General features: G+C 42.5%; 1 protein-coding gene across 1 annotated transcript in view; it reads right to left on the bottom strand.

Moving 5' to 3' along the window:
* Positions 1–1,960: 1,960 nt before the first annotated feature.
* ankrd13c (ankyrin repeat domain 13C) overlaps positions 1,961–16,710 on the bottom strand; it is a 41,628-nt gene continuing 26,878 nt past the window's right edge. The window contains exons 7-13 of the mRNA XM_033622004.2: positions 16,166–16,310; positions 15,269–15,400; positions 14,232–14,393; positions 3,086–3,165; positions 2,628–2,726; positions 2,361–2,461; positions 1,961–2,237 (exon numbers count right to left, since the gene is read on the bottom strand). Of these exons, the coding sequence (XP_033477895.1) occupies positions 2,107–2,237; positions 2,361–2,461; positions 2,628–2,726; positions 3,086–3,165; positions 14,232–14,393; positions 15,269–15,400; positions 16,166–16,310 (850 nt within the window). The 3' untranslated portion in view covers positions 1,961–2,106. The remainder of the gene's footprint in view (positions 2,238–2,360; positions 2,462–2,627; positions 2,727–3,085; positions 3,166–14,231; positions 14,394–15,268; positions 15,401–16,165; positions 16,311–16,710) is intronic.

Here is a 16,710-nt window from a genome sequence, read left to right as displayed (position 1 = left end):
GATGGATTAACTTCCTACTTAAAACGTGGAAAATTCAATCAGCTGAAGACAGGAAGGAGCATGAAATAAAATGTAAAGCGTTATGTCAGTGAGGAGGCACACTTCCAGTAGCGTTAGCTGCACTTGCCTATACTGAGGAACGTAATATGAACAATGTAATGTACTGTATTTGGTTATACTGATACTGAATATGGATGTAGAAAGCTAAATGTTCTAATAACACTTTGAGCCACCACATCTGTGTAGTACACCTTCATTTTACTCTCATTTACACTCCAGGATCAGGCAAGTTGAGGAACAAACGTGAGCACAACACCTGTTTGTATCGACATGATTAAGAGCTCATAAACCAAAGCAGCAGCAGCAGCAGCAACTATAAACCCCTTTAGAGTTTAACTTCTCCGGGCTCCAGTCAACACCTGCACTTATTTCCAGAGGAAGCTCTGTGCTTTGTGCTTTTCACTTTGTGGACATGATTGTTAAACACATCTGGAGGAGGTTGCTCAGGTTATCAGATAAAGTGGAAAAAGAAATAACGACAGAAGAATTAAGAGATTCATTTTTCCTTTAAAACATTACAAGTATGTACAAAAATAGCAACAGCCACCATGTTACAAATCAACAAACTCTTAATTAACTAGTGACGCTACATAAAAAAAAAAAAAAAATCTGCAGCTCCTCCTCTCGCAGAGGACACCTTAAACTCATCAGCACAAAGAATAAGAAAACAGAACATAAAAGACAAAGGCTCATAAAACATGTATTTACATACTGTGCAGGGGGAAATGCCTGGTTCTTGTCGTTAGGGTGTAAAAATGGCATGAATGTTGTTGTCATTCATTTATTCCCTAATATCTACTTAGTATACAATCCCCACTTCTCTTTTTTTTAGCACAATTGTACAGTTTGTTACATAGTTTACAAAGGTGTAGTAAGAAACAAAAGGCTTAGACATGATTACTTACACACGCGGCCACTCCAACAAACTAAGAGAAAACTTTGTGGTACCATAAAAACTGCAACATTTCTAGCGTTGCCTTGATTAAACTAGAATATTTCAAATGCAGGATAAAAGGGTTGAGTATCACAAGATGAGTGTTGATGAACTCAACTGACTGTAGAGTGGCTGTAGTGGATCCAAATAGTGCCCGAAAGTTCAGTGATGCTACTCCATGCCCATTGAAATCTCTCTAACACACACACACACGCACACACACATGCACACACGCACGCACGCACACACACACACACACACACACACAAAGGAATTCTGCAAAAACTGATTTTTAGGTTTTTAACCTACTAAAGATGCCACTTGACTTTAACATTTTCCAAAACTGATTTTCAGTGTTGTGACATCTCTGGAAACATTTCTAAATTTGAAATTGTTAAAGAAATGAGTGCAAAAAGTAGTGATTTCATTATAATATCATTCTTTTAGGTGTGCATTTTATTATATACAATTTAATGCCGTGTTGACGTCTATATAACAAATTTCTTAAAGTCTGCTGACGCAGGAAAAAAAGCCTAAAAAGTCATTTTTGGTGGAATTCCTCCAGAGCGGCTCACACAGTAATATCAGTGCTTTACTACAGGTCAGTTCAACACATTCCCTTTAAAAACATTACGTACATACTTAAATACAAAGCATCAACTGAACTGTCTTTCTGTCTTCTACTCATACCCCGTATACAGAAAACTCACCTGCTCTGCTGTCACTTCTTTAAATCCCAATGCCCTCTTGCTGACGAGACGTTCGGCCTCTCAGCTCCACGCTAGTTGCACTTCCTGCCTCGGCTGCTGGATTAAACCAAATCTGAAGGTGTGAGTAAAAACCTTCAACACTGAGCTTAAAAAAACCTCTCTAACATGAGCAGATGTCGACCTCTCTGCCACAGTGGGCCTCCATCCGATTTTAAAGTCCTGTATCAAACTCAGGTCGTCGTGTTGCTGTTTGTGTTCAGGGTTGGGATGGGAGATGGAAATCCATGAAGTGTCGAGAAACGATGTTTTTTCCCTCCGTGTTTCCTGTTGTAATTCAAAAAGTCTGGTTTGTAGCATAATGTCGCCTTGTTGCATGTTTGTTTCCTGCTCGAGCTTGAGAGGTTAAAGGTCGGGGAAGCGGCTGGGGTCTTCTTTATAGTCGTTGGGAATGGTAAAAATGGTCTGATCGAACTCGTCGTAGCGGAACTCCTGAAACGTCACGGTGGCTGTGATCGTGGGAAAGACAGGGATGTCTGCAGAGAGACGTGAACAGAAACACTAATTACACCTCTGGAGATCTCACAGACATACCTGTAAATCTAACACCAGTCTGTGGTGGATTTCTTTACATATTTTCAAATGAAAATTCTGCTCACCGAGCTTGACAGGAAAGCCAGGGGGGAGCTTCATCTGAACAAACTCCCTGAGTTTATTAAAGTGCTTGAAGGGTGCAATCACCTCCAGAACATTCAGCAACCTGGGGAGAACAACAACAAAATAAAAAATATGATAGATTTTTTTTCTGTCATTTGCACAAACTGGTAATTTCCCTTTTTATCACCACTGTGCACATGCCAGGAGAAACGTTTGGCTGCCTGCATCTTAATAACAGTCTGGACGCCAACGTTAAAGAGAAGACTCACGATTCGATGCCCAGAGGGAAGTCTTGACTCATGGCTATCGTGGCTTTGAAGTTTTTCTTGCTCTCTTTGCAGACCAGCTCTCGACCTAGATGAGGAGCTCTGAGCGGAGAGAGAGAGACGACAATCTGTCAGAGAGTAATCCCGTGATGAAGAGCTTACGTCTGGTTATTATGCAGAGAGTTTTGAAATTTAGTTATTTTCATGGAGGTAACTCGCTCTGCTTTCTGTCACTCATGTTCCTACTAAACAGAAACTGAACGTATCAGTCAGAGGAAACAACAAGGCTGTCACACTGAAACTTAGATGTTTGCATCAGAAAATTTAGATGAAATAAAAAAATACGATACATTTGGATTTTATTTTTTCAGATTTGTTCCTTCACTCACAAACACAATGTGTCTATGAATTATAGCAACATTTATTCCTCTTAACGGTCTGGTTTACTCTGTAACACCTACTTTCCATTGTCAGCAGTGATGTATTCTTCCCAGGATATAGTGTTGGGTGAAGGAGGAGTTAGAGATTGCCTCCTCGCCGGCTGAAGAGCAGAGAGAAAAACACAATACAACACGTTAGGGGCAGATCCAACGACTAAACTGCAGCAGCATATATTACTTCAGCACATCACTTTATCTTCATTTATTCCCACAGAGAGATGACATGCACAGTGTACACCAATAGAGGGCCCCAGTGCATCACTAACCCCACAGTAACCTCTGTTTGGCCTTCTCAGCTTCACACATACAACACAACTTAATTACTGTAATTTAGTACAGCACCAAACATCTGACACCTGAGACGTCAAAACATTTCACTGTGTTCTTTAGTCTAGGTCTGTACATATTGTTCTTACATCCTGAACAGCAGTGTTTCTGCTCTTCATCCTTTTTCCATTCACACTTTACAGGATTAAATTTCCAACCACTACTGCAGCAGCAAACAGGGAGACAGAAGAGCAGTAAGGACATCGCCTCAGTCTGCAGTCTGTTTCATTTACAGTTCAGGGTGAATGTTTGCTGGGGTGGGAACAAATGGAGGATGAATAACTCCTGTGTTTACTTTTACATTCTTTTTCTGTTCACTTTCATTTTCATTTATTTTATTCATTCAAGCATCTACAGCAAAGACCAGGAGGACAGGACACAGGGAATAAACACAGAGACAAACAGAATGTGTATGTTAAAAAAGTGTAACAACAAGATAAAAGCACTCTGAGTATATGATCAGAGTCAGTATTAAACGTCTGTCTATAATGGAGGAATGGATACGCCAAAGGATGCAGTGCTCACACTAAGACACATACAGGATGATACTGAAAGCTCATCAGTAAATCATAATTTAAAGCAGGAGCAGCTCCTCCTCGTCTTACTGGAAGATTTGTTTCCAGCAGTTAATAAACGTGATTATTATGGAGTCATCAGTCATTCAAAGTACTGTCCTCTGTAATGAATACCAGAACCATCTTTCCTGATCAGCTTTATTATCTGCTGTGACTCTATCCACCAGCACAGCAACATTAAATAAACCTTTCTCCAGAACACCCAGCAGAAAACATGTAGGAGTTTCCTCTTCATACCCAATAATCCAGGCTTCCTCAGAAAAATGACTCTGACTCAGCCTTCTTGAATAAACTAAAGGAGTTCACTTCAGTGTCACCTTTTGCCCTGAATGAGACCTGTGGTGAGCTCCATTCATTTTCAAGTGAACTCGCTGTTCTTGCCAACGTTCACACTGACTCACACCAGCTGACCTCTCTTTTGTGAGCCGTGGTTAAATAAGGCAACTAGGGCAGAATAATGTGGAAAAATGATGTGGATGACGAGACACCTGGCTGTGCCAAGGGTCAGCTGTGTGAATCAAAATGGCAGCGCTATCTTAGTTTCCCTTCGTTCCCACCTACACTGCAGTCATCACAGACGTGTTTTGGTGTTTCACTGTGGGCCGCGGCCTTGCTGAGCGCTCGCTCTCACACTCTGTGTATCAGCTCTGGCGTGTTGTTGTGACGAGGACAGAGTACACACAGCCTGCCGAGGCCCTGATCTGATGGTATGCCGGTCCCACCCCTCCATCATTCCATGGCACCGGGGGTTTTAGCCTTCATCCATGTGATCAATAGTGTCAAGCCCTGTTCAAAAGCCCCCCACGCTTCCCTGTGTCCACAGGCGCGGAGCTGACCCCACTCTCCCTCTCTGTGGTAAACACAGCTACGTCACAGCAGCTGCTTATTTTCCTCTCACCCACTTTCCAGGGATCATTTTCCGCTGGGTTGGAAGAATAAACTGCTTCCACATCGACACCGAGACTCACTAAAGCAGAGCCCTTTTCACTTCAAACACGAGTGGGCACTGATTCAAACGAGTATAAATACACTGACAGACAACAGAGAACACTGTGATGAGACGGACAAAGCCCCGCACAGAACAACGGGGAGTCGACAAAAAACAACCGAGCAGTTAAAAAGCATCCATTGAGTGCTGAGAGGCTTTGACTTCACTGCGCGACTGGCTTTATGGTCAGTGTTTAGACAAGGGCTTTCTAAGCAAACTCTGGAACATACTAGAGTGAGGGCACGGTGGGTGGGAGAGTCACCCCTGTGAATGTGAAAGTGCAGGGCTGTAGCTTTCACCACTAGGTGGCAGTGCGTGGATTCAAATACATGCATTGTGGATGATGAGGGGAGGTGGACCTGTCTCTGTGATCGGGGGCAGATTCTCATTGTTTTCATATCAGACAAAAAACATCAAAGAAACACCAGCATGGAGTCAGACAGGAATTTTTCATTAACCCATGCAAAGTTGACTGACGGGGTCTGACAGGAAGTCCATGCTGTTTCTACAGGATTTATCTCCACACAGATACAGTAGTGAGAGCTGTGAGGTTTATTTGGTCTGAGAGACTCGTGTCCTACCCCAAGGTTCCAGCGGGACAGGACAGTTCCAGGACTGGACTGGTGGTTTCGCTGCAGGTATAAGTGAACAGGATGCTTATCGACAGCAATGCTCCAGATGGTTCTCATTTTTACTAGAAAGCAGTAACTTTAAATGTGCATCTTTGCTCTGAGTGTCCAGCCACACTGACAAAACCTTCAGGTTTCTTTCTGAAGACAAAGACACGTGATGTCTGTAACTATCTAAATGGCCCAAAAGAAGGCAAACGAAAGCCAGATACGTCTGACTCGCTATGCGACTTCATCACTGAACAACAACCTGTAAGAAAATACACTGGAGGGGAAATTCAGATGAGATATATTCATTGTAATAACCGCAACAAACCTGTAGAACCTGTTCTATCTCAAACATAACAGAAGTAACTGTCAGCACAGAAAGACACTTAGTTCACGGGGGGGCCAAGAAACTTTTGAGGAACTAAACCTGCATTTCCACCGGAGAAGCCAGTGACTAAACTTAGCTCCTGTTAGTTTCACATGTAAGACCTTTCGTTCTGACTCTGGGAGTGGCACTTTCTGATGGTTCAGGGTGGTGTCTGTGAGGCTGGTAAAATAATGTGTAAATGTTCAAAACGTGTCATTAAAAACACCGCTATATTTTTTTTCCCGTCATCGTTCTAATTTGCCTACTCTTCACAGTTTTTCAGATGCTGTTGAAATGCAAACACGAGAGACATTTTAGTTCCTAGTTTAGTCCCTCTGTATCCACAATTCCTGAACCATTTCAGTCACAACGTCCTGATGATTAGGGCTGACCAGAATGCTTTGAAGCTTCAACTGTTGCCATGGTGACGCAACGTCCAAATCAGTATTCAAATACTTTGGTTTTTGTTTTGTTTTTTCACCAGGAAACTGGTGAAGGAAACTGATAACAGGTGGCAAGTCTCAGACACGGATAAGGCCAGCGTCCTCAGCGCAATCATTAGGTGTTTCTGAAAGTCAAGGAAGGATCCTCAAACAGAATTTCAAGAATGCTATGTCATCAGACCCTGCCGAAGGACTGTTTATGGGGCCATTATGGTAGCAAAATAGCTGCAAATGCGTTTCTCAATCTGTGTGTGCGTAATCAGATTTGTACATGTGTAAAATAATTTGTAAAAGCGAAATAAAGTTTGTGAATGCATACAAAAATCTGCAAATGTGTATTTAGAATCTGTGTGTGCGTAATCAGATATGTAAATGTGTAAAAAAATCTACAAATCTGTATTCAGATTTGCAAGTGTATTGCGATCTGTAAATGCGTACAGAGATCTGTAAATATGTAGACAGATTTGTAAATACCTATGTCTTCAGGCTTGACTCAGTCGGGCCTCTCAATTGGCTCTCTTTGTACACGTGATTTTTGCTACTCTTCTGCCGTGTGAGATCCGCAAACGCCTGAGAAGATTTGTGTCTGTAACTCGAAGTGTGCCTCACCCTGAGCACAGGCTGACAGGCTCAAGCTGCAGCAACCTTCAGATTGTTTTGCCCTGAGCACAGGCTCACAGGCACTACTTTGCTGCGCTGTTTTGTTGCTGTATGGACAGAAAGTGACTGGAATAATGCTATCACTGGGAGGAAGTACTATAGTGTTCAAAGGTATGTTGGTGATGCAAGACCAACAACTAGATCAACTCAAGAGGAAGACATTATCTCTAGGATGAGATTTGGGCATACTGGTTTAGGCAGTACTTTACTTATTTTAAAGAAACATGCTGATGGTAAATGTAGTATATGTAATACTGCTGAGACTGTAGAGCATGTTACTGAGTACTGCTCCAAATTTGACCAGGAGAAACAGCAACTCATTCAGGAGCTGGAGTCAGAAAGTGTGCCTTTAAACATAAAGACTATCCTCCAGAAAAATTCAGGCGAGGTTTGCTTTTTTTTGTTGTTTTTTTTTTTTGTGAATATTAATTTATCCAGACCCACACTCTCGACCAAGGTACCTTTTAACCGTTTGTTTTCTGGGAATAACTGACACAATCAGAAACCAGAAACAAGTCGTTTTTTTGTTTTTTTGTTTTTGGCAAAAAAAATGAAAAAACAAAATTCAGCTCAATTCCTTGTTTTCTGATCCTACTGCAAAAAAACAAATTTACCACTTCATATTTCATTTCATTGGTGGGCGGGCTCTCAGCGCTCCCTTGCTTCTGATTGGCTAACGTGCTCTGTCACTTACATTTGGGTTGTGCCTTTCAAAATAAGGTTACCTCTTGGCCTTTACGCCAGCAGTATGTCTCTGCAGACCCGGAGGCTGCAGATGCACAGACAGGCAATGAAATAATGCAACAGCGTTTTATTGTATTGCCTGTTAATATGCAGCTGATAGACCATGAAAATGAAAGCTCTATAGTAAGTTTTCTTCAGGATGTACCGTGAACAGTGAAGTCTGTTCTGTAAAAGTATCAACATGACAGCAAGCACGCCAAAAGTAGTTATTAAAAATGACCAGCAGGTGTCACACTGCATCAAAGTTGTCATCAAAAATACAAATATGAATGAACAGGCCTATGTTGACAGCCAGATGGGAAAAAACTGATGTACATGTAAATGGAAAGGCATTTACTATAGGCTACTATCAGTTAGAGTTAAGCTGTCACTGGACTTTCCCCTCAGTTGTGGTCACATGGAGACACTTGATAATAATAATAATTGTGCAGACAGTTCAGAGATTCACACTACCTGCTATGGTGGAGTAAGAAGAACCATCTAATTTTTTACATATATATATATATATATATATATATATATATATATATATAGCCTAAGTCTGTGCCTCTGTGCACATGGATCAGACAGCTGTCAGTCTGTCAGAGCAGCACCTGCACTGAAATGTTTATTGCAAATGTGTAATCTCAGTTAAAATTATAAAAATCAGTGTGAAGCTTTAGACATGTAGGATCAATGAATAATGATCTCTATCGATGTGATTGGTTGCACTGATGGAACATAATTCATATAGTCTAATATTGGAGATTATTAATATTTGTGAGTGAGCAGGATTGTGGTGCAGCTGCAGAATGTAGCTTGAAAGTGAGTTTCTTTAATAGTCTGAATGTGTTTTAACAGCATTGGACAGTTTATCAGATTCCAAGAAACACTGTGTTGTATATAACATGCAGCGTTTAGTACATGTAGCATTGTGCTGTACTGTATATAGCATGTATCATAGGCTACATACTATCCCCTATTCATTTGTACATGCTTTCCCTTTTATTAATACTTTTCTCACATCATGTGTATATTTTTACTCAAATTGTTTTGATTTTATTCTTCTCTTATTTTTATATTTATATTTTTGACATCATTAGCCTTTATGCTGGTGTGTGTGTGGGAAACAAGATGGCGCCAGTGTGTAAGGCACGCCGTCTGTTGCTCCCACTTTTGTCTGTGTTTTTAGTGTTTTTAAGCCTTGACACTTCTCAGATCGAGTCTCTGCTGGTATATGATCGCCAGACCCTTTTGGATTTACGACAAAATATCAGTGATCTAAGTGCCTTTAATCATGGTGGACAGAAAACTTTACCCCCGCTCCTGTCGGAAATCCCGACTCACCTTCGCCGGGCCTCGGCGCTGCCTTCCCGGCGGAGGCATCCTCGTCGCCGCGGTAAACGGAGCGGTCGGATGGTAAAATTAAGGATCTGCCTGGCACGCTCCTCGTACGACTCCCGGACTGTACAGGGATCATCGCATCCCTTCACAGTGCCCCGGCGCTTCCTGGATCCCATTGACAGCTGTCTGGTACCTGTCACCGGCTTGGATGACGTAAGCCTATTCCGGCTGCGTTACCCGCCCCCCGCCCGGCTCCGCCAGCGTGGGATTAATCTCCACAACCTGAGGACACCGCTTCGTGTGCAGCGATCTGCTGGATCACAGGCTCCAGCTCCGACCAGAATTGGCCTGGTTAACGCCAGATCGCTGGCAAACAAAACTTTTATCTTGAGGGAGTTATTCAACTCCCGTGATTTGGATTTCCTCTGTGTAACGGAGACGTGGATCAACGCTGGTGAGTGCAGCCCTCTTGTTGAACTTTTACCGGCCGATTGCTCTTATTTTAACTCCCCGCGGGCACTGGGTGGAGGAACGGCGACTGTTTTTAAAGCAACTTTTAATTGCAAACAGCGTCCTGCATCTTTCTCCAGTTTTGAGCTGACTGTTTTCGAGGTTGGTCGCTCAGACCCGGTGCTCTGTGCCGTCATTTACCGACCCCCAAAATATAATAAAGAGTTCATCAGTGACTTTTCAAACTTCCTTGCCGGAGTGATGCCCAACTATGATCGTGTCCTTCTTGTCGGCGATTTTAATCTCCATGTCTGCTGTCCTGATAAGCCTATGGTGAATGACTTTTTAAACGTCGTGGACTCTTTTGGTTTGAAGCAGTGTGTGTCTGGTCCCACACACGAGCATGGGCATACATTAGACTTGGTTTTCTCTTATAATCTGACTGTGTCCAACTTGGAGATCGGTGACTGTGTGTTTTCTGACCATGCACCAGTTTTATTTAGTGTTGATCTCTCCTGTGCGGCAGCTGAATACCGCGCTCCTGTCAGGCTCTGTCGGGCTTTTAACCCCTTCACTGCCGGTAATTTCTCTGCTGCCTTCTCTGCTGCCTTCTCTGCTGCCTGTGTCCGCCCTGGTTCAGCCTCTGCTGATACGGAGGAGCTCTGCTCCTGGTCTAACTCCTCCTGCCTTTCTATAATGGACTCTGTGGCTCCTCTAAAACCCAGGCAGTCTAAGGCTAGACGCGAACCCTGGTTCAATGACAGAACCCGTGCAGCCAGACGGGAATGTCGCAGAGCCGAACGCAGGTGGAAGAAGGACAAGCTGCAGGTTTCATTTCAAATTTTAAAGGACCGCTGGTGCTCTTATCAAAATATTGTCAAAGAGTCCAAAAGAGAGTATCTGTCAAACATGATCACAGAAAACTGTAAGAACCCTCATGTACTGTTCAGAACAATTGACTCTGTTTTGAATGTCCCACAGCCTGTATGTTTGGAAACATCCATTGATGTGTGTAATAGTTTTCTGCACTTTTTCATTGATAAGGTTGTGTCCACAAGAGCTCTCATTTCTCCACCCACCTTTGACCCCTCTGTCTTTGTTTCTTGCCCAGCTGTGTTCAACAGATTTGAACCTGTGACTCTGTCACTGTTAGAGGATGTGGTGGCCCATATTAAACCATCAGGTTCCCCTCGTGATGTGGTCCCTCCCCACTTCTTTAAAGAAGTTTTCTCTACTATAGGGCAGTCGGTTCTGACCATCTTAAATAGCAGCCTGTCCTCTGGTGTTGTCCCAGTAAGCTTCAAACATGCAGTAGTACAACCTTTGCTGAAGAAGCCTGGCTTAGATAGCACTGTTTTAGCAGATTTCAGGCCCATCTCCAAGTTGCCTTTTATTTCTAAAATCCTGGAGAAAATTGTCTATGCACAACTAAAAACTTTCCTTGATGAACACAATATTGTGGAGGTTTTTCAGTCTGGTTTTAAAACTTTGCATAGCACGGAAACTGCCCTTTTAAAAGTTTTTAATGACATTTTAACGGCAAATGATAGTGGCAACTATGTTGTTCTTGTCCTGCTCGACTTGACGGCTGCCTTTGACACTGTAGACCACAACATTTTGTTAAAACGTCTGCAGCAGCTAGTGGGCATTGGTGGTAGCGCCCTGGACTGGTTCAGGTCCTACTTAGCCGACAGGACTATGTGTGTTGGTCTTGGTGCGTGTGAATCCTCCTCCGCTCCGCTTTTATATGGGGTCCCACAGGGTTCAATTTTAGGACCCCTGCTTTTCTCCCTGTATATGCTTCCCCTAGGGTCTATCCTCAGAAAGCATGGTGTTGCTTTTCATTGCTATGCTGATGACAGCCAGATATATGTCCCCCTGAGTAAAAGCCATGCCTTTTCCCTCAAACCCCTGCTGTCATGTCTTGAAGATATCAAAGCCTGGATGGCCCTAAACTTTTTAAATTTTAATGAGAAAAAAACAGAGGTGATGGTGTTTGGCCCCAGCGGTGTTTCCTCCCCTGTTGATCTGGGTCCTTTGGCAGTTTATGCAAAGTCTACTGTTACTAACTTGGGTTTTAAGATGGACAGTGATTTTAAATTGGACCGTCAAATTAGTGCAGTTGTAAAGTCGAGTTTCTTTCACCTCAGGCAGCTTGCGAAGGTGAAGCCTTTTCTTGCACATCAGCACTTTGAAGCAGTAATCCATGCCTTCATTACATCTCGGCTGGATTACTGTAATGCACTTTATTTTGGAGTTAGCCAGTCCTCCCTTGCACGTCTCCAGTTAGTCCAGAATGCTGCCGCTCGTCTGCTAACTGGAGTACGAATGAGAGAGCACATTACACCCATCCTGGCCTCCCTCCACCGGCTGCCTGTGCACTTTAGAGTTCATTTTAAGATCCTTTTATTTGTTTTTAAATCTTTAAATGGCCTCACCCCGCCCTACCTCTCTGAGCTTCTTCACCCCTACGCCCCTGCCCGGTGCCTCAGGTCAGCTGATCAGCTGCTCCTTGAGGTACCGAGGTCTAAGCGAACGCTTAGAGGAGACCGTGCATTCTCCGTTGCTGCTCCAAAAATGTGGAATAATCTACCTCTGCACATCAGACAGGCCTCCTCACTGTCTGTTTTTAAAACCCACCTTAAAACCCACTTTTACTCACTGGCTTTTAACCCAGCATGAGACCTCGCTCTGTTTTTATTTGTTTGTTGTTTTTATTGTTTTTTGTTTTAACTGCTTTTTATTATCTCACTGTTTTGTTGTTTTATGACCTCCTATGTACAGCACTTTGTTTCAGCTGTGGTTGTTTTAAAGCGCTTTATAAATAAAGTTGAGTTGAGAGTTGAGTTGAGTTGAGAGTTGAGTTGAGTTATATTTGCACTGTTACATACACTACATTTACCATCAGCATGTTTCTTTAAAATAAGTAAAGTACTGCCTAAACCAGTATGCCCAAATCTCATCCTAGAGATAATGTCTTCCTCTTGAGTTGATCTAGGTGTTGGTCTTGCATCACCAACATACCTTTGAACACTATAGTACTTCCTCCCAGTAACACACACGGCAGAAGAGTAGCAAAAATCACGTGTACAAAGAGAGCCAATTGAGAGGCCCGACTGAGTCAAAGCTGAAGACATAGGTATTTACAAATCTGTCTACATATTTACAGATCTCTGTACGCATTTGCAGATCTGTGTACAGATTTACAGATCTCTGTACACATTTGCAGATCTGTGTACACATTTACAGATCTCTGTACGCATTTGCAGATCTGTGTACAGATTTACAGATCGTTGTACACATTTACAGATTGCAATACACTTGCAAATCTGAATACAGATTTGTAGATTTTTTTTACACATTTACATATCTGATTACGCACACACAGATTCTAAATACACATTTGCAGATTTTTGTACACATTCACAAACTTTATTACGCTTTTACAAATTATTTTACACATGTACAAATCTGATTACGCACACACAGATTGAGATACGCATTTGCAGCTATTTTGCTACCATAATGGCCCCATAACTGTTCCAATATCAAGGATCCTTCTGAATTTCACCGAGGACTGAGTCTGTCTCTCAGAGAAATCCCAAGGATGCATGTGTGTGTCCTCAGCAGGTATAAAATCCCCACAATGCGTTCCAATGTGTCCACTGCCGAATAATGAGTTTCTTAAAATAACGTGATTTAGGTAAAACATAAAAAGTTTTTAAATGAATCATTTACAGCAGAGATGGAGCGCTAAGTGTCCCCCTCCCCTCCTCCACACACGATTCACATCATAACGACATGATAAGTGCTTTCATTCTGTCAGCTTCAAGTGGGCTATTTTTCGGGGGAATCACGGTGAGAATGGCCCCAGTAAAGACGTTAGAATATCCTGCAGGTCAAAGCATCACTCATTTGTTTTGAGGTGAACATAATTCAGAAGATTACACGGCAGTATCATGAGATAGACTTTGAGAAACACTAACTGATTCACACTTCTAGTAATTTAATAGGCTGACAGGGAAAAGGAGGAGGTGAGACGAATTGCGGACATTTATCTGCCGCATTACGAGTTATTAATAACTTACAGAAAGAGCTAAGTCGTACTAAAGTCTGGTTGAGTTTGGGTGGTTGATTAGCGTATATGAATGTGTTTCCCCAACCTGCTTGGGTCCAGTCAAAGCTTTGAAAATTCACAGGTAATTATCACTAAAGCTTTAAAGCTCCAAAAATGGCATTTGGGAAAGCCCTACTAATGATGTCCCGTTAATAAAGTACATAAACAAAATGGTAAACATTCTAAAATATTTAAAAAAAAAGTCTTAAATCTACAGTATCCTGATCTGGATAAGACACTGGACACTCAGTAGTACAGACTGTACTGTCAGCTACATAACAGCACTGTGGGAGTAGTGGGTGTGGGAGATTCTGTTTTTTTGTTCAGAGTCACATGGTGGATGTTAGTCATATTTACTCCCATGTAAAGTCATGTTATCAATATGCAGTTTCCAGCACCAGTCTATGATGGGATGTTTGTAATGTGATGCTCCCTGCTGCCCCATAAACCCAATAATCATGGGTGATGATGGCGGGGACACTGGGTTGAGGCTACTTCCTCCATCACTCTGCTGAAATGACAAGTGACAATCAGCCACAATTGAAGCCCGACTCACCTCAAAGTTCTGCTCTATCAGGTTCCCTCCTTTGCTCAGGCTCTCCATGATGGCTTTGTTCCTCAAGATGTCCTCCTCGCTCAGGTGCTCTCGTCTCTTCCTGGACTCCAGCACCAGGCCGTTCACAGAGTAGAAATCTGCCAGAAAGTTTCCCACGCGCTCCTGGTGGTGGGAGAAGCAGTTTGATAAGTCCCCCCCGCTGAGTCACCAATTTCCCTTTTAAACACATGTCAAAAGGACAAAGGAGCGAGAGAGCAGAAAGCAATACTCACATAACTCATCCACCACCTTCATGCCCCCTGCCTGTTGTTTTTTAAACTCTGAGCCTATCACCTGTGGTTGATTTATTTACTCTCTTCCCTGCCTGGTGTGGGAGATGTAGTGCAGGAAATATGATCATGAAAGTGGTCAGAGTGTGCGGTGATGGATAGCAGAACTGTGGTTCTGAAAGAAGAGTCGTATTCTGACAGGGAAGGCTTGTGGGGTGAGATAACAAGATGATGCAGAGAGGTAACATCTACAAGTCAGGCTATTGACACATGATGGTGAATGGAATGTATTTGCCCACAATGATAGAAAAAGAGTTGAGACCACACCTATCCAACTATACACAGTAAAGTAGTAAAGCAGGGAGAGTATAATAATCCATATCTTTCTCGTTCTGTGGCTTTTCACATTCAGCACCTCCCACACCTTCAAATATTTCATCCTTTTGAGATTTTCACATCAAACAAGTTGTAAAGGGTCAACAGTCTGAGTTCCCTTTGAAGAAACCAGCTGAAAACCATCACTGATGTTATGTCACACATAATCTGCAATATACATTCTGATATATGTCTATGTACCTTTCCTGCCCGACCCAGAGAACTGATCAAATTCTCAACTTTCTGTCTGGGTCGAGCTACTAAAAATTCCAGAAATTCCACGTCCAGGTGAAACCCTGTGGCCCACAGCTGACTCTGGAAAAGCTGCGGTGGTGGGAGTAACAATATCACGATAAGAACAATCACAACACAACTTCAACACCAGACACTGACCGTCTTGTCCTCTCTGAACAGCCAGCCGGTCTGCGCCCTTGAGAAGGTGATGGACTTGGTGGAGAGTGTGGCAGAGTACACGTCGCTGCTCATCAGGATGTCCACTTCCTCCTCTGTCTCCATCTCGGACTCCTGTAAATACGAGACAGTGTCAGGAAACTACAGAGGCATCAACACGAGAATGTCTGCTGTTTCCTCTCACTTTCACTCAACAACTACTGGCCAGATTGTGCAATAATGCTGTTTGAATATTAATGCTTCCCACAGGCTGATTGCTAATGATACTGGCAACCTGACCTTTTGTCTAGTTTCACCCTCTGGTCAAATTTTCCACTCACAAGAAATATGAAAATATGAGGGAACATTGCTGTGTCATTCCCTGAAAATGTTCATGCTCATCAGAGGACAAACCATTTTGATTTAAACAGCCTTTATTCTAACATTACCATCGGCAAAATGGCCAGGATGCTGTTCTTTTCAACCGAAAATTTGGGTTTGTGGTGGAGCTAACACACAATTACATGATTAGCTGATGTACAGAAAATTTATCTACAATTAATTTGACAATTAATTAATTGTTAGGGTCATTTTTCAAGCAGAAGTTGCTTCCCGAGTGTGATCATTTGCTGCTTTTCTTTGTCTTAAGTGTCATCAAACTGAGCATTTTTAAGCTTTAAACTGTTAGCTGGACAAAACAAGATATTTGGATATGTCTCTGGGAAAATATGGAGCCAATTTTTCATTGTTTTCTGACATTTTGCAGATAAAACAAATCTAGAAAATATCTGGCAGGTTAAATCGATGATTTAAAATAATTAATTGTAGCAGTAAATGTGGGTTGTAATGAAAATAGCAAAGTCACTCTTTGAGTCTTGTGTCAGAATGTGTCTCACACACCTCGTGGTGTATCCGCTGGTAGACTTTCTGTTCGTTGTCAAGCACAACAAAAGACTCAGAGGGGATGGCATTTCCGTTGAAGATGAAACTGAGGTCCCCACGCTGACACTTCATGTCTGTGAAGTCTATCAGGGTTGTGTCCAATCTGCACACACAAATATGCAAATACAGAGAGTGGGTTCAGTGAGGGAACTTTAGATACATGAAGGGTTACACAGCCAAACAAGGAAAAGGAAACGGGAGGATGACAGTAAAAGAGCTGCATGGAGTTTAACTTTGGCCACAGCTCAGACATTAGCAAACACGCCGACAAAACTGTACCCAAAACTGTGATGGGATGTCACACCTTTGCTCTGAGAGTTTACAGACAATGTGTATGGTAATCATTGCCATGGGAGACCAACAGCACATTTCAAGAATTTTTTTACTTTGTCAAAGCGAGTAGTCCTGGAATGAGGCGTGACAGCAAAGAGAATAACTGATCTGCTTGTGAGGACCAGACACAAAGTAGTAGGTGCTATGGGTAGGTATGACAGGCCTGACAC

The sequence above is a fragment of the Epinephelus lanceolatus genome, chromosome 6, assembly GCF_041903045.1.
Source record: "Epinephelus lanceolatus isolate andai-2023 chromosome 6, ASM4190304v1, whole genome shotgun sequence".
Classification (NCBI taxonomy): domain Eukaryota; kingdom Metazoa; phylum Chordata; class Actinopteri; order Perciformes; family Serranidae; genus Epinephelus; species Epinephelus lanceolatus.
Note: the sequence above shows the minus strand (reverse complement) of the source record. Positions and strands in the feature narration are given on the sequence as shown.